This window comes from Schistocerca piceifrons, chromosome 9 (assembly GCF_021461385.2).
Source record: "Schistocerca piceifrons isolate TAMUIC-IGC-003096 chromosome 9, iqSchPice1.1, whole genome shotgun sequence".
NCBI classification, from domain to species: domain Eukaryota; kingdom Metazoa; phylum Arthropoda; class Insecta; order Orthoptera; family Acrididae; genus Schistocerca; species Schistocerca piceifrons.
This window is the reverse complement of record NC_060146.1, coordinates 80,856,215-80,881,664: the sequence shown is the minus strand read 5'-3', so window position 1 is coordinate 80,881,664 and position 25,450 is coordinate 80,856,215. Positions and strand designations below refer to the sequence as shown.

Below are 25,450 nucleotides of genomic sequence, written 5' to 3'. Positions count from 1 at the left end.
TCGTTTGTGTAGCGCTCAATCTCGTTCAGATTTCTGCTGGGAATAGGGATCGCTGCCAAATTACGATTTCAGGAATTATATGAATTGTCCATGAGACAGCTGTGTGAAACTAAGCAAAAAAGATGCTAATGCTGACTTCCCATTTCATTTAGACTGCGCGCGGTGTCTGGAAAAGACACCGATAAGGAAAAACATACAGTTCGAAAACAAGTGTAAGTTGATCATTGAAAAGAGCATTAGTTCAGTCACACCCTACAAGCGACCGTGTCGGAAGCTGAGTTATCGACAAACACCTTTTGTAAACTACTATGAGTTCTGTTGGGAAGTCGGCTATGTGATAGTCATGAATGACAATGTTCATATCGGTGAACAAATCAAGATGGTTGGAATAGACGAATCGCGAAGAGCTACTCGGAAATACAAGAAAGGACAACCACTAAAAGATGAAATTGTACACATTGGATCTTTGGAGGCACCGAAAGGGAATCCTGGAAACGCTTTACAGTTCGAGAGACAAAAATACTTAAGTGTCTCTCAGAAAACACCAAAGTTATATCAGATGCCCTTAAGTCCTACAACACCTTGAAGAAAGAAGGAATTTATAAGTCATTCTGTGGAATTTGTCTCTTCAGACGATCCATCTGCCCATACACAGAATATGGAGTACTTGTGGAAATCTGTCAGATCGTGGATTAAAAGTTAAGGTCGACAGGGAGACAAGGACGAACTGTACCTCTTCCAGTAATATTCGCTCCAACTAAGTTGATATTCAGCGTGATGGCTGATGGAAGCGACTGTAAATTGGAAATACCTTAACGGTCGCTTGCATCAGACACCGCGTCGAGTGTCAACTTAGTTAGCTCGTATAGCACCTGTATTTCCACAATTCTCGGTTGCGTGGGAACGTTCAACCTTCTGAGACTCTTCCGGTGTTCCTCAGAGACATATCTAGATTGTACCCAGCTTACGGGGAACAAGGATTGCTTCCTGCGACGTATACAATCTGTGGAGTAGTCAATGGAGAAGACATGGTTGACGAGGCAAGTAAGTGAAGTTACTAGTTTCGTTTTTAATTAATTTTACATTCGTTTTTAGTCGTCGCTCTAGCCATCACAATAAACAGAATCCATATTTACCGCCACGAGAGTAGGTGCTCGATATGGATCGTTCGATGCACGCGTTACGATATTGATATAGCCGCGTACTGGCTACGAGTGGCGGCACTGTTCTGCGTGAACAATTGAATATAGACTTCGACAGCTTTGTTTTCGTAATCACGTAGTGCCAACTGCGCAGTATGCAGGCAAACATGTGGAAGTGTTTAGGGCGTGCATAGCACGTGGGTGTCGGTATTCTGTTCGTTTTTATAGTGTTTGTAGTTATGTAATTGTGATTGTAGTACCAATGTTGGATTGTTTGTTCGGCGCTAATCAGTCGTGTGCCATTAAGTGCAAGCTCTTCTTCACGTCAATTTCTATATTAGCTTGGGAGACATGTCACCTACTCTAGCTCAAAGTAAAACGGAAGAACGACGAAAACACAAACTTCTCAAGAAAATTCGTAAACAGGAAAAGTTGTTGAAACTTGCGAAGAAATCTAACGAAGAGAAGAACGCGCCACCTGACAAAGACAAGATAGCGGAAGATGATAAAATATCATTATCGTTAATTGAGATGCCTACTGTTAGCATAGCTGTGCCAGGTACTATTTTGGAAAATGCTCAGAGCCAAGAACTGAGAACATATTTAGCCGGTCAGATAGCAAGAGCAGCATGTATATACAGAATCGATGAGGTTAGTTATGTTTACAGATGAGGTTTTTGGTATTATTACCATGTTATGATACTTGACCCAGAGAGAAATCATGTTTTTACAAGAGAAGTTCCAGTATTTCTTGGTGCCAGATGTATCACTCTTTATGGCCTGCCTATGCAGTTTTTACATGCATTACAGTAAGCATTCTACTTGATTTAGTTTTGTTTGTTTTCAGTGTTATATAAAAAAGGTTGTTCATGTGTGTGTCATTCCCAATTCTGTCCTCAAAGGAAGAAGAACCTGAAGCAAACATTTATATAAGGAAGGTTTTGCCCCCATGTAGGAATCACTCCTCTCCCCTACAAAAACATGTAACAATGTTGTGCATTAACAGTAAAACTTGCAAATGATGTGTATCTGCAATATGCCATGTGTGCGCAAACTTTAGGACCAATGTTAACTTCGAGGTGTCTAGTGACACGAAGTGCAAAATAAAATTTATAAGATGTCCTTTGAACTCTTAATTGCAGGGATTCTTTGAAGGAACTTGCCTGGGTCGACCGAAGCGTCCGGTCCCACCCGTCGGCTTTGACCTGTGACGTAAGGCTGTTGTGGTGTGTGACTTCATGGTCTGCTCTGAGATGTGTCATACTTGTCAGTATGAAACACAGTAACATGAGAGAGCAAATAGGCGCTAATGTAGCGCAAATGAACTCCCTGTCATGAAACATGAGAAATCAAATAATGGCATAATCTGAACAAACTTAGTTATTATAGGATTATAACTAAAATATCAAAGAATTTTTCTAAGTGAACACAAATGCAGTTAGTTAAAAGCTTTGAGGTTGTTGGAATTTGTAGAAAACATTTCAACACAAAGTTCTTTCAGATCTGTGGATGGGACGCAGTGTCCTTGCATGTCCTCCATGCGACATTGTGCTTCAGTTACGGCTTTTAGTTGCTTCTGTTATGATATCTTAAGCAACTATAGTTGTTTTCAAAATTCTTTTATTCTATTTATCAGCTCCAGGTCACACAAATGGTATTAAAACTATCAGTCAGAAAACAAATGTGAACATTTCCATGCATAACAGAGTGACAGTCAATTAAGATTTTTTTTTCATTTAAAAATAAAAAAGATCAAGAAACATTATAAGGACAAATGGTTTTATTGTACTGTCTAGAGTTAAGTAATGAAATGTAATTTTCTTACCAAAACAGTTTATTTCTTTCATATAGTGAGAGTTGTGTATTTAAAATAAATATATAAAAATCTGCTATCAGAATTACGTAATTCAGATACACATTTTGTTCTTATCTGTATGGAAAATAAATGCATTAAACATATATTTCACTAATGAAATTTAAAAAAAAGTCCAGTAATGAAATGACATCTCCTAGTATTCAGATGACATTATCACTTGGAAAAATTACTACTTTCATTCTGAATTGCTGTTATGTGGGAAATGTGGTACTTGTTCCTCTGGTCTACAGTAGTTGAAACCAGTTTCTCTACAATTTGATCTTTTTTCCACCCGGTCTTTCTCTTCCTTTGAGGGAAAGGCCGTCATCTTCAACTATAAATCACCTGCTCTACAAAAAGTCTTGACTTTTTTCTGGCATGGGCAACCACAGCAAAATCCTCTTGGAGCAAGACAATATGATTAATCAGGTCTCACAGATTTGTTGTGACTAAAGCTTGCTTTTTGAAATTGTGTGCAAACCTCTGGGGGGATAGTAAGTAATATTGGTACTCAATAATAAAAGAATAAATAGGTGTAACAACATGGATAGTTTTCATCTGCTGTGCTGGGACTATTCACATACATATTTGATCTAATTCCTCTTTATTCTCTGCAGTTTGCTGGGCAGAGAGAAAAAAGGTTATGCTGCAACATCTTTCAGTTGTAATTTTTGCAAAGTCTTCAACAACAGATAGTATGTGTTTCCCAACTTTGCAGATATTCGAGACTGCAGACTGTGCAGTTCCACCAATCCCATCCATGACACCTTTGCAATGTGGTGTGGAGAACTGTTTGTTCCCTAGCATTCTCTAAAAAAATGTCAACTTGGCAATGTGGAAACACTGCTTAAATTGATGGCACAGCCAACAGTGCAATACATAAAAATGCTTACTAAGATGGTATCTGTTCTTTCGGACATGTCCAAAAGAACAGATACCATCGGTGACCAAGCAGTTCATTACATTGAAATTACAATGAAATGAACACCACCGGCCACTTGACCGTTTTCTTCTGTCCGAATGCAAAAACAGTGCCCGAACGCTTACGGGAATCAGCAACGCGCCGTGATTAATGAGTATAATGGGCGGGGGCACTACGAATGTAGTGCAGGGCAATACATTGAGAATGTGGGTTTTGCAGAAGGTGTGCCAGAGGTAAATCCCTGCAGTTGCGCTATCCTCTGTGTCTTCAGATGGATAGAGCGTCTGCCATGTAAGCAGGAGATCCCGGGTTCGAGTCCCGGTCGGGGCACACATTTTCATCTGTCCCCTTTGACCTATGTCAACGCCTGTAAGCAGCTAAGGGTGTTCATTTCATTGTAATTTCAACATAAAAATGCCTCTATCATCTTGGCCTAACTCACAGCAACCTTCAAAGGTAGCCAACATTCTTTTACACTAAATAGGAAATTAAACTTTTTTTACTGTATTGAGTTTATTTGTAATTTGGCGTTTTCAATGTTTCCTGCAGAAAGTAATTAGTTAGCTCAAGGTATGGGAAAAGAAAGATTGTTTTTCAAAATAAATAACCATGTTCTACATGTAGTATGCATCCATTAACTCATTTCATTGTAAATTTGTAGTAAACAGGGTTATTAGCTCACCTTTCGCAGTCACTTGTCAGGCAGGCTGTATAAATGTCATTCCATTACTCCATTTGATATTTTATTACTGCATGTGTGTCATTCAGTTTCCATTATCAAATTGTGTTAAAATGAACACTTTTTGTTCCTGCTGTGTGACTTACGTTTATCTCATAAATCTATATTTCATGTGTATTTTCAGCCTTCCATAAAATTACATTGGTACTGAAAAACAACTTTTAGGCTTTAAAATATCGTGCTGGCGACCTTACTAATTAAATCAGTTCAGTAAAAACTATTGAAATGGACTGGTTTAAGATATTAGATGTATTTCAGAGATATTTACCTAATAACAAAGTTTTGTTAAGTTGCTTTAAGAAATCAATTTTTCAGGGTAACTAAAAGTTGAAATTTCAGACAGTTCCAGTGCTTCTTATCATAAATATGGAGCTTCAAATTAAAAAATAAATAATGTTTCAGCTAATAGAACTAGTAATCAGATTTGTAATAAAGAGAATTTTTGTTGTTATGGTTTATGTCAGTGTTCTGGAAGGAACAGATCACATGTTTACATTGCAAGTACGTCTTCAACCTGGGGAGTTGTTGTTGTTGTGGTGGTCTTCAGTCCTGAGACTGGTTTGATGCAGATCTCCATGCTACTCTATCCTGTGCAAGCTTCTTCATCTCCCAGTACCTACTGCAGCCTACATCCTTCTGAATCTGCTTAGTGTATTCATCTCTTGGTCTCGCTCTATGATTTTTACCCTCCACGCTGCCCTCCAATGCTAAGTTGGTGATCCCTCAATGTCTCAGAACAAGTCGTACCAAACGATCCCTTCCTCTAGTCAAGTTGTGCCACAAGCTCCTCTTCTCCCCAATGCTATTCAATACCTCCTCATTAGTTATGTGATCTACCCACCTAATCTTCAGCATTCTACTGTAGCACCACATTTCAAAAGCCTCTATTCTCTTTTTGTCTAAACTATTTATCGTCCACGTTTCACTTCCATACATGGCTACACTCCATACAAATACTTTCAGAAACGACTTCCTGACATTTAAATCTATACTAGATGTTAACAAATTTCACTTCTTCAGAAACGCTTTCCTTGCCATTGCCAGTCTACGTTTTATATCCTCCCTACTTCGACCATCATCAGTTATTTTGCTCCCCAAATAGCATAACTCCTTTACTACTTTAAGTGTCTCATTTCCTAATCTAATTCCCTCAACATCACCCAACTTAATTCGACTACATTCCATTATCCTTGTTTTGCTTTTGTTGATGTTCATTTTATACCCTCCTTTCAAAACACTGTCAATTCCGTTCAACTGCTCTTCCAAGCCCTTTGCTGTCTCTGACAGAATTACAATGTCATCGGCGAGCCTCAAAGTTTTTATTTCTTCTCCATGGATTTTAATACCTACTCCGAACTTTTGTTTTGTTTCCTTTATTGCTTGCTCAATATGAAGATGGAATAGCATCGGGGAGAGGCTACAACCCTGTCTCACTCCCTTCCCAACCACTGCTTCCCTTTCATACCCCTCGACTCTAACAACTGCCATCTGCTTTCTGTACAAATTGTAAATAGCCTTTCGCTCCCTGGATTTTACCCCTGCCACCTTTAGAATTTGAAAGAGAGTATTCCAATCAACATTGTCAAAAGCTTTCTCTAAATCTGCAAATGCTAGAAACGTAGGTTTGCCTTTCCTTAATCTTCTTTCTAAGATACATGGTAAGGTCAGTATTGCTTCACGTGTTCCAATATTTCTACGGAATCCAAACTGATCTTCGCCGAGGTCGGCTTCTATCAGTTTTTCCATTCATCTGTAAAGAATTCGCGTTAGTATTTTGCAGCTGTGACTTATTAAACTGACAGTTTGGTAATTTTCACGTCTGTCAACACCTGCTTTCTTTGGGATTGGAATTATTATATTCTTCTTGAAGTCTGTTTCATAAATCTTGTTCACCAGATGGTAGAGTTTTGTCAGGACTGGCTCTCCCAAGGCTGTCAGTAGTTCTAATGGAATGTTGTCTACTCGGGGGGGGGGGGGGGGGGGGCTTGTTTCGACTCAGGTCTTTCAGTGCTCTGTTAAACTATTCACGCAGTATCGTATCTCCCATTTCATCTTTATCTACATCCTCTTCCATTTCCATAATATTGTCCTCAAGTTCATCGCCCTTGTATAGACCCTCTATATACTCCTTCCACCTTTCTGCTTTCCCTTCTTTGCTTAGAACTGGGTTTCCATCAAAGCTCTTGATATTCATGCAAGTGGTTCTCCTTTCTCCAAAGGTCTCTTTAATTCTCCTGTAGGCAGTATCTATCTTACCCCCAGTGAGATAAGCCTCTACATCCTTACATTTGGCCTCTAGCCATCCCTGCTTAGCCATTTTGCACTTCCTGTTGATCTCATTTTTGAGACGTTTGTATTCCTTTTTCCCTGCTTCATTTACTGCATTTTTGTATTTTCTCCTTTCATCAATTAAATTCAATATTTCTTCTGTTACCCAAGGGTTTCTACTAGCCTTCGTCTTTTTACCTATTTGATCCTCTGCTGCCTTCACTATTTCATCCCACAAAGCTACCCATTCTTCTTCTACTGTATTTATTTCCCCCATTCCTGTCAATTGTTCCCTTATGCTCTTCCTGAAACTCTGTACAACCTCTGGTTCTTTCAGTTTATCCAGGTCCCATCTCCTTAATTTCCCACCTTTTTGCAGTTTCTTCAATTTTAATCTACAGTTCATAACCAATAGATTGTGGTCAGAGTCCACATCTGCCCCTGGAAATGTCTTACAATTTAAAACCTGGTTCCTAAATCTCTGTCTTACCATTATATAATTTATCTGATACCTTCTAGTATCTCCAGGATTCTTCCAGGTATACAACCTTCTTTTATGATTCTTGAACCAAGTGTTAGCTATGATTACGTTATCTCTGCGCAAAATTCTACCAGGCGGCTCCCTCGTTCATTTCTTAGCCCCAATACATATTCACCTACTATGTTTCCTTCTCTCCCTTTTCCTACTCTCGCATTCCAGTCACCCATGACTATTAAATTTTCGTCTCCCTTCACTACCTGAATAATTTCTTTTATCTCATCATACATTTCATCAATTTCTTCGTCATCTGCAGAGCTAGTTGATATATAAACTTGTACTACTGTAGTAGGCTCGGGCTTCGTGTCTATCTTGGCCACAATAATGCGTTCACTATGCTGTTTTTAGTAGCTTACCTGTACTCCTATTTTTTTATTCATTTATATCTAACTTTAACCCATCCATTTCCCTTTTTAAATTTTCTAACCTACCTGCCCGATTAAGGGATCCGACATTCCACACTCCAATCCGTAGAACGCCAGTTTTTTTTCTCCTGATAACAACGTCCTCTTGAGTAGTCCCCGCCCGGAGATCCGAATGGGGGACTATTTTACCTCCGGAATATTTTACCCAAGAGGACGCCATCATCATTTAGTCATACAGTAAAGCTGCACGGCCTCGGGAAAAATTACGGCTGTAGTTTCCCCTTGCTTTCAACCGTTCGCAGTACCAGAACAGCAAGGCCATTTTGGTTAGTGTTACAAGGCCAGATCAGTCAATCATCCAGACTGTTGCCCCTGCAACTACTGAAAAGGCTGCTGCCCCTCTTCAGGAACCACACATTTGTCTGGCCTCTCAACAGATACCCCTCTGTTGTGGTTGCACCTACGGTACGGCTATCTGTATCGTTGAGGTACGCAAGCCTCCCCACCAACGGCAAGGTCCATGGTTCATGGGGGGGAGTTATGTAGTAATGTAGTATGTAGAAGTAGCTTCAGGTGTGGCCCAGAGAAGTGTGTTGGGATCCTTGCTGTTCATATTGTATGTAGTAATATATTCAAGTACATGTAGTTGCGTAAAAAGTCAGTTTAAATTTTTAAATTTAATTTCCTAGTATTTTACTGTTGTCTTTGTCTTCCTTTTTAAACAGAGTTGAATTGGTAAGAAGTCAAAACTGTTTGTGATACCGCTTGTGTGAGCCTAGTCTGAAGAATGCCAGGCCAGTTTATACTTGTAGTTGTTTTCGGCTTGTTCACGCTGGTCAGGGATGACACACAAGGCTGCTGACTTTCTTTAAAAGTGCATCCTGGAGTCAGATCAAGCAAGGCAGGACCGTGATCGGAGTGGTGGCTTTCGGTTTAATAGATAAATTGATATGACATACTGAAAGCTTTGGGTCAAGGCAGTTTGGCAGATGCAATATTTCTCAATTTCCAGTAATTATTTGATCCAGTACCATGTCTGTGCTTATTGTCAAAAGTACAATTGTATGAGGTATTGAGTGAAATTTGTAACTGGATTTGGGATTTTTTAGGGAGGGGGCAAGAAGTTATCCTTGTTGAAGAGTCATCAGCATATGTAGAAGTAGCTTCAGGTGTGGCCCAGAGAAGTGTGTTGGGATCCTTGCTGTTCATGTTGTATGCTCATTAGCTATTTTTTAGAATGACTGCATTTTCACCTTTGACTTTTGGTTTTACTTCAATAAAATCTTCTAATTTTAAAAGCTGTGATACTTCGAATAAAACACGTGAACTCTCAATTGCTGTGTTCGCCATCATCATCAGGAGTTAAAATCTCTGACTGCCTTTTAGGGAAGCAGGAGTGGCAGTTTCAGATGTGGCATCAGTCCCTCACACTATTTGATGTCACTTGGTCCTGTGGCAGGATAGGGCTGCCCAACTTGCCTTCCGTACATGCGTCAGTGTCACTCAAACCCTCTGGTGCTGCCATTACATCTGTATAAGCAGAAGATCTCGCCAGCCCTGCCAGTCAGTGATTTTAACTCCTGATGACAATGGTGGAGGCAGTTCTCAAAAGCTTGATTGGTTTATTTGAGGTGGCACAGGTTGTAACCCACCACGATTTGATTGAGGCCTGCTGTCACAAGACTCGAAGGACACATGTTAGTTTTACTTAAAAATCAGCAAAGATGTTTATCACATATATTTTATAAATGTGAAAGTTTGTGTGCATGAGAGTATGTTACTCCTCATACTGAAATCACTGGGCAGATTGGGAATGAATTGGAATGGAGTTAGTGTATACCCTAAATTAACACATAGCCTACTTTTAAAAGTGTGTAGTAAAAGATATTTATTGATTTGAAGAATACAGGGTGTACATAAAGTTTGGGAACACTTTCAGTTATTTATTGCACAAGAACTAAGCATTGTACAGATGTCACACATATTGCATTTTGAAGAGACAATCTGAATTTTTTTTACATCACATGGTAGAGGCGGTACATACATCAGATCTTTAATGTGTCCCCACAGAAAAAACTTATACGGAGTGAGATCTGGTGATCGGGGAGGCCATTTCATGAAACAGCTGTCCTGTTCTGTAGCACAGCTGGGGATCTGGCAGCTTCGTGTTCAGGTACTCATGAACTTCATGATGAAAATGGGGTGGAGCCCCATCCTGTTGAAAGATGAAGAGAGAATTCAATTGCATTTGAGGCATCAGCCATTGCTGCAACATGTCGAAGTAGGAATATCCAATGACAGTGCTTTCGGCGAAGAAGAATGACCCGTACAGTTTTTCACGTGGCGAGTTACAACCTTTGGGGAATCGCGCTCAAATTCAGTGCATTTGTGTGAATGCTTTTTACCCCAGATTTGACAATTATGACTCTTCACTTTGCCATTAGTGTGAAAAGTGGCTTTGTCGCTAAAAATCAAACGAACAACAATGCCATCCCCATTCAATTGTTGCAACTGTGAACAAAACTCAAAACGCTTGCCTTTGTCATTGTCATTGAGCTTCTGCACTAGCTCCAGTTTGAATGGTTTCATAGACAGCTTCTGTCAGAGGACTTCCCACACTGTCATTGGACCCATTTTGAGTTCACAGGATGCACTGGGACGTCCACTTCTCTTTGACAGGCACAAGCAACCTGTCGTAACAAATTTGTTGTTCTGGTGGTAAATGGTCTTCCTTGTTGACGGCTTCTTACTATATTTGGTTCTAAACATCCATTGAACAGCTGTAGCACACTTGTTTTTGTTGAACTCCAACACACAGACAGCTCGGTGCACACCTGAACTTGCCATGTTTGCGACTAACGCTGACTATTTGCAAATTACCAAACTATGCTGTGGTGGTATACATGAGGAAAGAACTTGAGGTATTTCTCTTCAAAATGACATATGTACAATATTTGTACAATGTTTGGTTCTTGTGCAATAACTAATTCAAAGTGTTCCCGGACTTTCTGTAAACCCTGTTTAATGAAATGTAGAACAATAATTACTCACAGAAAAAGCTAAATTTAAGTGACTTAATTACAGACCACTGATGATGCTTTACCTTAATGAAGTGAAACACGTTTGGTGAAAAAATGATGCATTTTTTATAGTTGCGACGACAGAACATAAATACCCATAAGAATTGTAAAGCAGATATGGACAATATGGCAAGCAAGTGAAGAAAAAACTATTTACTCTTTGACTGTTGAACTGTTGGCAGTACAGAAGCATCCGGTTCCACTTGTCTGTTTTGACCCATGAAGTCATCAGTATGGCGGAAACTTCTACTTTCAGCACCTCCATACATGTGCCAACAAATGCAAAAACAAATATAAATAATACAATAACATCTCACTCCAAAAATAAAATGAAACTAATGGGACAATCATGGGAAACTAGGGACTTAGGACAGGGACAAGGTAAATAACAATAAAATAAACACCACTTGATTTGAAAACAGACAAAAAAAATTTACTGCATTCCACTACACCAACAAAAAACACTGGACTCGGACACTTCCCTTGCCCTATATAGCTCAACTGCAACTGTCAGTACCAAAAAACCAACCCCTACAATTACGAAAAATGTAACCAATACCCCAACACCTCAACAGCCCAAAAATCGGACATCACTTCATAAAGTAAAACACAATCAATCTACCATAAACACACAAAACATTGCAACTCATATAGAATAAACTGAAAACAAAAATTACTTACCATCAACAAATTCTGGCGATAAAATCTAAATTGGCCACTCCAACCGCACGCACACAAGAATGCAACCAAAACATGAACAAGAAAGACTCCCAAACCACCCACTAACCAATCCCAAACCACCCATCTCATAACCCCCCCCCCCCCCCCCCCCAAAAAAAAAAGCTGCCAACAAATAAAAAAAAGCAGAAAATAAACAAAAATCAATCACACCTTACAAATCAACAAAAACTGCAATGAAACAGGTCCTGTACAACATAATCATAAAGCCCACCCACAACCCATCCCCTTAAGTCCACAACAACACCAACACTCCCCCCTCCCCCAATGCCCACACAAACCCAACTCTCTCAACTCACCACCCTCGCCCTATAATACATCTTACCCACAGCCCTAAACAAAATACGAAAGATACAATAATCCCCAGGGATGCTCTTGTGCCAGCAACACTCATCTAAATGAGATTGCAGGTTAGAAGAGTGCCTCTTCCTCCTTCCTATGACTGATTTACCCCCACCCTCGAAGAACCCTTTATCATATTAATGCACGGCCCAGTTTCATATTTTTTGAACTCAAGATTCTGCTTGACAATCCTTCTACGATGAAAATGCGTCTAAAATAACAGTACTCCCCTCAATATATTCTTCAATCTACCCCACCAATTCTCTCTTAGTACAGCCCTCCAAAACCCTAAGAACACAGTCAGCATACTCATCCCCAAAATAACAGCCCCCCTACACCCATAGACCAATGTGAAAAGTACCCCTCCCTAACTTCCTCTTCCCAAACTAAGACTCATCGATCGCAACCACCATGCCTGGCCCACCCAACTCATCCCTACACTTAATGTACTCAGAACAAACTGCTCTACAAAAAGAAAACTAACGTAACATCGTTCTCTTGCTCACTCCAGTCTCGTGCACAAAAACTAATAGGGGACCTATAATAAAAATAACACGTCAGCAAAACAGTCTCCCTCATGGCCAACCTAGATTTCTTGAACCAGGTACCACGTGTAATGAACCGCCTAACTTTATCACGCCAACACTGCCACATACATACGTCCCTTGTCCGAGATGCCATATCTTTCATTAGCCCTATATTTTCACCACAAATACTACATCTGACAACCTCTGCAAGAACTTAATAACTGACATCTCGTCTCCTCCCAAAACTCGACACACAATGAAGTACTAATACATTTTAGGATTATATCCATACCTAACAACAGAAACCACGCAATGAATTAAACTTCTTGCCACACAACAAACACCAAACCAATAAACCTAACAAAAACACCAGACACATAAACAAACAAAAGTCGTTACTAACTCACTGAAAGCACTTTAAACACACGATACATGATGAACAGCTAACACTCCCAGCAACGTTGCACTGTCAACACGAAATCTCAAATGAACCCAATACAGCACGTTACACTCAGTACATAAACATACACCACCAGCGGTCACCAGCAAACACATCTACGAACACAACCAACTCAAAAACTCTGCGTCGTAATGATATCGCACAACACCATTACGTAACAGGTCAAAGCAAATGGGAGGATTCGGATGCTTCTATTTGACCCAAACTGTATTGTGTTTGTGAAAATGCTTTTATTCATTAATATGTCCTTTGAAATACGATTCAGCGTAATGAATACAATGCTTATACAATCCTTATACTCCATACAAGCTTGTTGATTTTAGCCATTGAGTGTCAGGCTTAATGTCGTAGGATTTTTGAGTTTGATTATGGTATGTAAGCAGATCTGCTGGTAACGGGCACACACGTGAGGACAGATGATGTTGTTGCACATACAAATATTATAAAATTTGCACTGAACAAGAAATTGCTTATTTTCTTTCTTCATTGAGTTAGTATATTTGTTACTCCTTCACGCTGAAGAGATTGGACAATTTGGATGAACTTTGGAATGTAGATACCCTCTAACCTGAATTAACACAAAATCACTATTCCTGTGAGATGGTCAACGTGACTGTTGTTCACAAATGATGGGTAATGTCACTAAAACATCATCCAGGAAGTTAAATGCAAAGTAATGCATTAAGGTTAACATAGAGATTAGTTTTTAAATGTTTCGACAAATTCAGTAAGTGTGTGCATAAACCAAGACAGTAGAAATATTCCTGTAGGATAAAATCATCATTAAACTCTGTGACATATGTGAGTGAAAATATTTCTAAGCACCTGGATGCACCAAGATTGCGCAGTGGCACTAGCTTATCCATCACAGACTTAGAAGGCATATCATGCAGGCCACCATTGTCACTGGTGGATCCAAAGGAGAGACAGGATTGATATGACAAATTCTTATCATTCCAACAAATTGTGTTTCCATCCAGTTTCAACCATTGCAGTTCCCTTCGAAAGTGACCTCCTTGATAAATAAGAATTGAGGACAAATGTTAAAAATGGCAGGTATTTCTCTGGACAAACCATGTTTTTCTTCACAGACAGATGTGCATTGTCTGCCCGCATGTATTGAGAACCAGAAATTTCTACATGTACGGAAAGAACAAGAAGTCTCAGAACATTTTTTACAGTGATGTTACAGCAGATTTCTTGCTCTCCATACACACTAACACAATTACGATCTTCTCAGTGCTAGGCATGTCACAAACACTCGTGAAATTATTTACTCCTTTTTGTGGCGCATTTTGTAATTTGCTACTCGGTTGCGTAGAACTTTTTTCCTTAAGTAATGGAGTGAGTTGTGAGCAGCATGTATTCTGTCAGATTCTTTCATCATTTGATGCCTTTTTTCCGATGTTGCGTGGTTTGCTAGGCCACAAGTGGCTCATGGCTCAATACCTCTAAGACATAACTTTGTGATGGTGCATACACAAGGACAGTGATTTTCGACATTAACATTCCTTTATGAATAACTGTTTAATTGTAGGTAACATGACAGGGTTCATCTAGTATACCCATAAATACTGCATGAGAATTCTTACTGTAAGTGTGTTTGAATGCAACATAAGTTTGTATTGTGGTGCACTGTTTCCTTATGTGTTTCATGAAATTGCAAATTTTTAGAAAAGATGTAGCTTGTTGTGGCTAGTTCGTAATGTCTCCAGTACCTCTTGCTTTTGCACCATTCAAGTTGGATGACACAAGATTGTTTGAGGAGGCTCAATACTATATCGAGTGCTGTTGCAAATCGAGAAACGTTTGAGCCCATTTGAATGCGAATACTGTTTGTCGGGCCTCACTAAAAAGTACTACTGAAGTACCAGTGATTTACACTGTCGACATCAGTTGGTATTGCATAACTTTTGTATTTATAACTTGAGTGAATGCTGTTGTACCAAGAGGTGTGAGTACTACTGAACAATCAGTTTCATATAGACAAATTATTTACAGAAGAGTGGAAAAACTTGTAGAACCCAACCTCAGTGAACATTAGTTTGCATTCCAAAGAAGTGAAGGAACATGTGAGGAAATACTTGACGCTGTGTCTTGTCTTAGAAGATAAGTTGAAGAATGGCGAACCAACATTTACTGCATTTTTGGATTTGGAGAAAGCTTCCAACAGTGTTGATGGGACTATACTACTTGAAATTTTTAAGACAGAAATATAAAATACAGGGAGCAACTTGAACAGAAGCAAGAATGCAATTATAAGAGTCTGAGGACATAAAAGTGAAGCAGTAGTTGGGAAAGGAGCGGGACAAGATTGTAGCCTAACCCCAGTATTAATAAATCTCTGCTGTGAGCAAACAGTAAAGGAAACCAAGGAAAATCTTTGGGAAGGGAATAAAACTTCATTGAGAAGAAATAAAAACTTTAGGATTGTGATGCAAAGAGACAGCCAGAGTTGCAACTAAAATGGATGTTTCTTTAGCACTTGACTGGTTTCAGGCTATGCTCATTCACAAACCAACCAGCATTTGTCTAAAATGTTGATCCAAAATAGCACTAAACAAAGTGCGTACTTATTTTGGATGGACTTTTTCTTGGCAAACATTGGTTGGTTTGGGAATGGGCTTAGCCCGAAACTAGTTACTGGCTAAGCATCCATTTTAGGTGCAGCTCTGGCTGTCTTTTTTTTAAAATCACAATCTAAAAATGAATTGCTATCCCACTATATGCAGCAAGCTGGAGCTATGCAAAAACTTTGAGGTTTGCTGGTGACATTGTTATTCTGTACAAGAAGGCAAAGGACTTGGAAGAGTAATTGAAAAGAATTAATGTAGTTAGTTACTTTCATGTTTCATGAATCTTTTGCACAATAAATTGTAATGATGTGGAATGAGTAATTTTACATTCAGATCACAAATTAATTTATGAATGTGGCTACAAGCTGATATTCCTAGGTGTCTTCTTTTTAAAGTTTTTACACAATACAGTGCTTGAAATTCTTCTATGAAATAGGGGGAGTTGTCAAGGAGATACATTTTCAGTTTGTTTGCAGATTTTACTTTGCTGTTTGTCAGACATTTTTTATCGGTGATTAAGTTATCAAAACTTTTAATTGCAACATTGTGCACACACCTTTCTTACTACAAACAGTTGTAATGTGGGGTAATGAATGTCATTTTTCCTTCTGCTATTGTTTATGTGCATCATTGTTCCTTTTGAACTGAAGTGAATTATTTACAGCAAACTTCATGAGCGTTCATAATGTCTTGAAAAGTTAAATTAGATTTGGAGATGGCACACCAAAAGTAGTAGAATAATTTTCTTGTTTGGGCAACAAAATAATTGATGATGGCTGAAGTGGAAAGAATGGAAAGTGCAGATTGGCTGTAGCATAAAAAAACATTTCTAAAAGAGAGGAATTTGTAAACATTTAACGTAGCCTTAAATATTAGGAAGTCTTTTCTGAAAGTATTTGTATGGAGTGTAGCATTGCATCGAAATGAAATGTGGACCATAAGCAGTTCAAATGAGAAGAGAATAGAAGCTTTTGAAATGCAGTGCAACAGGAGGATGTTGAAGATTAGAAAGATATACTGAATAACTAATGAGGATGTACTGAATCAAAGTGAGGAGAAAATACTTTCAGGGCAAAAGTTGGCTAAAAGAAAGGCATCAGTTGGTAGGACACTTTCTGAGTCACCAGGTAATAGTCAGTTTGGAATAGAAGGAAGTGTGGGGAGTAAAAATTGTAGAGGGAGGCCAAGAGATGAGTACGGTAAGCAGATTTGTTGGGATGCAGGTTGCAGTGCTTACTCAGATATGAAGAAGCCTGCAGAGGACAGACCAACTTGTAGAGCTGCATTGAACCAATGTTTCTACTGGAGACTACAACAGCATTTTTGTCTAAATAAAACACACACACACACACACACACACACACACACACACACACACAAGCCAAGCGTGCACACCTCACGTACACATGACCACTGTCGCCAGCCACCCAGGCCAGAATGTAGTGGTCCTGTGTACATGTGCGCCTGCTTGAGTGAATGTGTGTGTGTGTTTTTCTTTCTTTTCTGGAGCAGGCTTTTTCTTTGGCCTGTCTGCAATTTAACATGTCATCTTTATGTTGAGTAGCAATCTAATCTTCTCACAATTATTTCTATCCCAACATGGACTTCCTTTTATCTTTTTAGTAGCTTCTCATAAAGCTTCATGCAATATTTTGAAAATGTTGTTATGTTTAGAAATTATGTGGGAATCGTAAAAGGCATATACTTACTTTTGCAGGACTGAAAATACTGCACGTATTACTGTTTGTGTAAAATATACATTTTTTATTCTGAAGTACATTTTGTTCTTTACAGATTATTGTTTTTGATGATATTTGTGTCGGGGATGAAACGAAATGCGAAACTGTGCCAGAAGCGGATGGCATCAAGATGACCCGCCGGAGCTGCACCCAGCTGGCGAGGATCCTGCAGTACCTGGAGTGCCCCCAGTACCTCCGGAGGTTCTTCTTCCCCCTGCATAAAGACCTCGAGTACGCTGGGCTTGTGAACCCCCTCGATGCCCCTCACCACCTACGGAAGGACGAAGATTTTCCATTCAGGTCAGTGGCGTGTAAAGAATAATTTTTAATGGTGTTTTTCAATGCAGCCTGCTGTCTCAGACACATTTATGTTCAAAGTGTTTCTTGAAGTTTTTGTGATTGATCGAATATTCTATCATCTTTTGGGTGTGAGTGGGGAATGTTATTAATTATTGGTCCGATATGTTGACTGACAACCTTGGGTTCATTCTTGAGGTGATTTGCATTTGACAGCAGCAATACACCCGCCTTCTGTAGCCCAATGAATTGGAAAAGGCCAAATCTTGTATTTCCTCTGGTCATTCCGTGGTTAATGGTAATGTTAAGACGCTGGTCACAAACTCAGCCAACTGGGATTCTTTGGTCAAGGAAGCTGTGGAAATACAATCTGCAATCTGCTCAGCTGAGATGAGGGTTTCAAGTTTGACAAATTGTGGAAACCTCTCATTTCTCATCCGAACTCTCAAAGAAAATATTGTTCTAAGTGTTCATTGCCTGCCATTGCCACCCATAATAACGAACCACATGCTGTATTTCGTAAGCAATGTGGATTCACTGACTGTGCTTGCTTTTTTTACTGTGAGATGTGTAAAGTTGTATGTTTGACTGACACTTGTGTTACCAACAGTATTAACTCTTACGTATGTGTGTTTGCTCCACAGTATTGTATAGAGTGATTTAAAAATGTTGCAAGTGACTCACTTGTAGAATGGCAATAAGGCTGTCAACTGAAATATAGGAACAAGAATTAATAATATCCTGGATGCATGCCTGAAAGATGATTGAATATTGATGTACAAAATTGTTGATGTTTTTGTGGTCACTTGTTGACACATTACCTGTTAGCTTCTGTCTCAGCATCTTTGGCTGATGTTTGTTTAACTATTTTCCTGATGTTTCGCCAGCAAGTTTTTAGGCTGCCACCAGCAGTGTAAGGTGAATCTTTGACAATGCTAGCCACTCGTGCTGGCAGCACATCAGGAAAACATGAGTGAACAGGCAGTCGTTAAACATTGACATAACTAATAAAAAAAAATTATTTTTTTATTTTATTTATTTATTTTTAAGGAAAGCAAGAAAAACAAAATGTGTAACTGTTTCAAGAATTCATTTTGTGTGTGTGTGTGTGTGTGTGTGTGTGTGTGTGTGTGTGTGTGTGTGTGTGTGTGTGGGTGTGGGCGCGCGCATGAGCAGGAGAGAGAGAGAGAGAGAGAGAGAGAGAGAGAGAGAGAGAGAGAGAGAGAGATAACGAATGTATCTAGATTACCTTCCCACGGTGGTGACCTGTCTGGAAAACCTGAAGAATTGGCAGTTCTCATGGAAATTTAATTTACTGGAAAAGATGAGGAAATCTCAGGGATTTCTAGAGACTGTAGGTGGAGTTGAATTCCATATTGATGGGAATAAGTATAGGAGTCATTTGATTACAAATCATTCTGAGATTCCACTTCAGAAACAATTAATCATGGAGTCATGTAAGGAAAGGTGAAAAAAAGTGCTCTGCACCATTGAAAATTTTGTTATTTGATTGTTGCTGCCTCCAACACACTTGGTGACCTCAAGAATCTTCATAATTGTCCATAGGTTTTCAGAATGTAGGTCTGTTTCCCACTGCACAATTGGAAGCACAACAAAGTGTAACATATGTGTGAAATTTTGTCATGCATCTGTAAATTCACCAGTCATACAAAAGCAAAGGTTTATTTTGAATTTTACAAAAAATGTAAATCCAGATCTGTGTTTGAATTTGTTTATTTACATTAGCATTGAATATTCAGGCTTAAGACCATTTTTTGCTCATTTCAGTGCAGAGTAGTACTTGGCCACCTTCCTCACAGTGTGCTTCAATTGGAGGGTGACCATAGTGTGAAGAGCATCTGATCTGAAACGCGATGCAGTATTGTTGAAGTCTGTTGATATTAAGTTCTAATGGCGACATTCCAAAGCATGTCCCAGTGAGTATTTCTTGTATTCTTGAGAATATCGCACAGTTGCATGACGTGGCATGCAGTGGTGATAGGCTATGGTCAATTTCATCTACATCTTGTTTTTAATTCTAGCACAACTTGGAATAAGTGATGTACATGGCAACTCAAAAGAGTGTTGACTGTGAAATCTAGTGAAGTAAAACTTGCCCTCTCTCACAACAAAAATTGGTTCACGAAAATTGTAATTTCAACCTGAAAATGTTGGGGAGATGTCTTATCGAAAAAAATCGCTAGCCTCATTCCATGTGCATGTCCAGTGTGTAATCTCTTCAGAAGGCGATATCAACGTTGGCATGTCACAAGATTCAGTGCTTGTATCAATCCTCTATGCTGTTTTCTCAGGTGACCTAATAAAGGCAGACTGCATGCAGCTTGTGATGGTTGCAGATGACACAACAGTCTTCAGACACACAGATGCCAGGTGCTTAGGCTGATGGCTTTGAAGTGCAGTGGATTGCATAACCACCTGGACTGTGAAGTGACAAAAGCCAAACCACTATCTGTGCCTGATATTAATAAAAAACTCAGCCTTTCACAGGTGATGCACTTATTTGTAATGAAGTATTATTTGAAGAAAAACTACACACGCTGTCACCCAGATCTTAACATGTTATCAAAGTGATGCAAAGATTCACAACTCGTAAATATTAGTAATGTAAAACTGTTCATGTCAGACATTGTTGAAATGTTTCTTGTGACTACAATATCATTGTGGCCCCCAGGGGCTCGGCATTCGTTTGCTGGGTACGGGCTTGGCGACCCCGGGGTTCCTGAGCTGGGGACTGGTAAGCGCCGCCAGTCCCCTGTCACCGTAACCTCTAAGCATACTTCAACGACCACCGTGCGGCGCGGCGGTGGAATGTTGTGTGTCTCAGGGAATGGGGATCTTGGCTTGACCGCCCGGATCGCGAGGATGGAATAAACCTCTATAAAAAACCCCTCAATCTCAAGGTGTGCTGCGCGCTGATGAGATGCATGGCTGTTGAGGTGGAACAGTCGGTAGCGGGCAACCTCTGGGGAACCTGCCGCACCTCAGTTGTATAAGGCTTACCTAGGCACGCGGGGCTCTGTCTAGGTGGACTTCTAGTTCCCTAGCTGCTCGTGGGACCGAGATGGATCCTTCGAAATTCTCTTTTCCTCCTCCCAGCGGAAAGGGTGGGCCGCTGGAAGGTTCTAACACCCAGTCTCTTAAGAGGGCCCGTGCAGTCAGTCCCCCTGACTCCGGCGCTTCTTTAAAAAGTCCAGTCTTAGGTAACAGAATGCATTCTGGTAATCCGAATGTGTTTCTCATTGTGAAACGGAAGGAGGGTAGTTTTGAGAAGGTTTCGCCCTTCTATATACAAAAGGGATTGGAGGGAATCTGTGGCTCCTTAAAATCAGTGAAGCGCTTACGTAATGGGACCTTGCTAGTGGAAACTTCCACTTCCCAGCAAGCAACTAACCTCCAATCTGCTAAATGCCTTGGAGAGTATGCCATAGACACCGAACTGCACAGCACCTTGAACTATTGCAAAGGTGTTGTGACATGCCGGGATCTAGCTGATATTCCCAAGGAAGAACTGCAACGTGAGTGGGCTCCGGAAGGTATCGTTGATGTCCAACACATCATGAAGAGGGTTGATGGCACTCTTGTCAAATCCGACTCCTTTATTCTGACCTTCAGTAGCACAACACTTCCTGAACATGTTAAAGCTGGCTTCCTTCGCCTTAGTGTGAGGCCTTATTTCCCGGCCCCAATGCGCTGTTTCAAATGCCAGCGTTTTGGGCATACCACCTTAGGCTGTAAAGGCGAAGCGACTTGTGGAAACTGTGGTCAGGCTGCTCATGAAGGAGTTGGTTGCTCGTCTCCGGCTAAATGTATTAATTGCTCTGGGAACCACCCTGTTTGGAGTAGGGACTGCCGCATATTTTTAGAGGAACGCAAGGTCCAGGAAATCAAAACAACCAAGCGTATCCCCTATGGTGAGGCCAAGAAGATTTATAAGTCGATGCAACCTCCCACATTTGCTACATCTTTTGCATCCCTGGTACAGAAGCCTACTCCAAAGGTCGATGCCTCAACGCAGACTGAGGTGGTGAGTGTTGGCACTAACACCTGTAGCTGCCAGTGCACTTGCAACGCAGCCAGTGTTCCAGAGCCAGTAGCCCCTACTCGAACGGCAGACAAAGGTACAGTGGCGGACTTGGTCCAGCCCCTCGCGCCTCCAACAGCTGAGGTTGTCCCCAAGCCCAGTGCGCCACTTACCACTCCCACATCCGCTCCCCCAAAGTCCACCAAGCCACAGAAAGCTACTGTGCAGCAGCAACAGCGGGTCAAATCCCGTGGTAAACCATCTGACCATGCGGATGTTGTTTTACGCGAGGCTTCATCTGACTCTTCCCCAGAGTTGATGGAGTACGATGTATGTGTGGGGCAATCATCTCGTCCCACGCCTGCCCCTCCACCTGCTGCGGTCTCCCCGCCCCGTCGGAGAGACAGGATGAAGGTGCTACCCCCAACATAGATGGCTCCCATACTCCAGTGGAACTTGCAAGGGTTCAGGACGCATGTGGAGGAACTTCGTCTACTTTCTCAGGGTCGACCATTGTGTCTCTGTCTCCAGGAGACGTATTTCCATCCATCATACTCCCCTGAGATACGAGGCTATACACTCCACAAAAAGGACGACCTGCGTGGAGAGAGAGCTAGAGGAGGCGTAGGTATTTACGTCAGGACGGACTACCATTCCTCGCCTCTCTCACTTACGACGACTCTACAGGCCGTCGCTGTGTCCGTGCACGTGCGTCATCCATTGACTGTATGTTCACTTTACTTGCCCCCACATGATGCTCTTGATGAAGCGGCCCTCACCGACCTTCTTACACAGCTCCCCCAGCCATTCATTATTTGTGGTGATTTTAATGCCCACAATGTGCTTTGGGGCTCTGCAATTACCTGCCCCAGGGGTAGAGCAATTGAGAGGCTTCTCCTGTCATCCTGTGCCTACTTGCTCAATGGAGGACAGAGTACTCATTCCTGCACGGCGACTGGGTCGTTCTCTGCCATTGATCTCTCGCTTTGCTCTCCAGCTCTTGCCGCTAGTGCTCACTGGGAAGTGGTCGCTGACTTGCACGGCAGTGATCATTTCCCAATCTGGATTCACCTGCCAGATGGCGTGGGCCCCGACAGGAGACCACCACGATGGGTGCTCAGTGGAGCTGACTGGACACTTTATAGCCAGTTGGCCCAATTCGAACACTGTGCGAATGTTGAGGTGTGGGTGGATCATATTACCAAAACGGTCCTCCATGCCGCTGCGGCATCCATTCCACAGTCCACAGGTCACCGGAAAAGGCCACCTGTGCCTTGGTGGAGTGACGAATGCCGCTCTGCAATCAGGACCAGGCGTGCGGCTCTGCGGCGGTTCAAGTGTCGGCCGACTGCTGAGAATCTTGCTGCCTTTCGGGTGGCGAGGGCGAGATGTCGCCGCATTATTCGTGAGAGCAAGAAGAGGTCGTGGCAAAAGTTCCTGAACACCGTTAATCGTTCCACCAAGAGTTCCATTGTGTGGGAGACCATTAGGAGAATTTCTGGCAGAGGAGGGAGATGCCCCATAGCTGCTGTACTGAATAACGGCACTCTCCACACAGATCCGCGGGACATTGCCCAGACTATGTCAGCGTATTTTGCGACAGTTACTGCCACAACCAGTCAGGATCCCGGTTTCCAGCGCCATAGAGCGGTTGCTGAGAGGTGTAGTCTGAACTTCCAGCCCACCTCTCATGAAGTTTACAACTGCCCTTTTTCTATGTGGGAGCTGGATTCTGCATTGTCTGGAGCTCGTGACACTTCCCCTGGTCACGACAGGATCCATTACAGTATGCTATGGCACCTCACAATGCGCAACAAAGAAATCCTCCTCGCACTTTTTAATGCCATTTGGGCGTCGGGTCACTTTCCTGACGCGTGGCGTGAGGCAGTTTTAATCCCTTTTTTAAAACCTGGGAAAGACCGCTCGAGCCCAAGTAGCTACCGTAGTATTGCCCTCACTAGTTGCATAGGGAAGACCTTGGAGCGGATGGTCAACCGCCGCCTTGTCTGGATGTTCGAATCCCGGCAACTACTTAGTCGCTTTCAGTGTGGGTTCAGGAGGTTTCGTTCCACCTTCGATAACCTTGCCCTCCTGGAGGCGGCTATCCAACAAGCTTTCCTACGCCGTCATCACCTTATAGGTGTATTTTTCGACATCGAGAAGGCCTACGATACCACTTGGCGGCGTCTCATCCTGGAGCAGCTTCACGAATGGGGTTTTCGTGGTTGTCTTCCTCTTTTTATTCAGTCTTTCCTCTCGCCACGATATTTTAGATACCGAGTTGGTGACATCCTGTCTGATCGCTTTGAGCAGGAGAACGGTGTCCCTCAGGGTAGCGTTTTAAGTGTGACTCTGTTTGCCATCGCTATTAATAGCATTACGTCCATGGTGAAAAGTCCTGTCCAGTGTTCTTTGTTTGTGGATGATTTCTCTTTGTTCTGCTCTTCTTCAAGCCTTGCAACGACAACTCGTCAGTTGCAACTTACGATTAGGCGTTTGGATGACTGGGCGCTGAAGAGTGGATTTAAGTTTTCCACCGAGAAGTCTGTATGTGTTCTTTTTAACCGTTCTCGTTCGATTTTACCCTTTCCTGAGTTGCGCTTGAGGGACACTATTCTTTCTTTTAAAGACACGGTGAGATTTCTGGGTCTCATTTTTGACTCGAGGCTCACATGGTTACCTCATCTTAAAGACCTGAAACGACGGTCGCTTCAGGCTTTAAGCATTTTAAAATGTCTTAGCCACAGTACATGGGGAGCTGACAGGACTTGTCTGCTCCAGTTTTACAGGGCGTTTGTGCGATCTCGGCTCGATTATGGGTGCACGGTGTATGGGTCTGCGAGGCCTTCGTACTTAAAGATTTTGGACGTTGTCCACCATGAAGGGCTGCGGTTGGCCACTGGGGCATTCCGAACTAGCCCCATACCAAGCCTCTGTGCAGAGGCTGGTGAACCGCCACTTCATATGCGACGACGGCTACTTACGGTACGCCAGGCGTATAAAACTTTGTCCACACCGTACACACCTGCATACCATACCGTTGCTAAGCCTCCTCTGGCACGGTTATTTCATAACCGGCAACGTGCGACGCAGCCCTATGGGATTCGCGCACAGGATTGCCTCGCTGCGATGTCTGTGGCTGGTCTTCGTGTTTTACGTCGCGGTTGGAGCAGATCTCCACCTTGGCTCCTCCGGCGTCCCAAATTTATTTTAGATTTGACTCGTTTTAAGAAAGATGGCACACCAGATTTTACGTTCCAATCTCTGTTTTTTAACATTTTAGACGTGGATCACGGTTTCACTGTCGTTTATACTGATGGCTCGAAACAGGAGACTTCCCTAGGCTGTTCTGTTGTGTTCCCTGATCGTGTCACCCGGATTCGCCTCCCTGCTGAATATACCGTTTTCGCAGCGGAGCTCCACGCGATCCTGAAGGCACTGGAGCAGATGCATCGTGTTCGGGGCGATCGATTTCTTCTCTGCTCCGATTCTCTTAGTGCCTTACAATCGCTGCAGAGCCTATACCCGACTGAGGAGATGGTCCAGTTGATACATGACCAACTGTACTTGCTCCAACAGCGGGGTAAAGAGGTATCCTTCTGCTGGGTGCCTGGTCATGTCGGCATATGGGGCAATGAACAGGCTGATCGGGCTGCCAAGGAGGCCTGCAGAGAGCAGGATGTGGTCCAGTGTCCTATCCCCTTGCAGTCAGTCATCGCTGCACTCCATAGGAAGTGCATGGAGTTGTGGGAGGCCGAATGGCTGGCGGTGTCGGCCAATAAACTGCGGTCGGTAAAGTCAACCACTCGGCCGTGGCGTT

At 41.9% G+C, this 25,450-nt stretch overlaps 1 protein-coding gene across 2 annotated transcripts in view; it reads left to right on the top strand.

Annotated features, from left to right (window-relative positions):
- Positions 1-1,294: 1,294 nt before the first annotated feature.
- The window catches only part of LOC124717304 (putative methyltransferase C9orf114), a 49,059-nt gene continuing 24,903 nt past the window's right edge, over positions 1,295-25,450 (top strand). The window contains exons 1-2 of one of the 2 annotated variants that reach the window (XM_047244130.1): positions 1,295-1,793; positions 17,347-17,591. In XM_047244130.1, coding sequence (XP_047100086.1) covers positions 1,494-1,793; positions 17,347-17,591 — 545 coding nt within the window. In that variant the 5' untranslated portion in view covers positions 1,295-1,493. The other variant, XM_047244131.1, reaches the window with a different exon arrangement.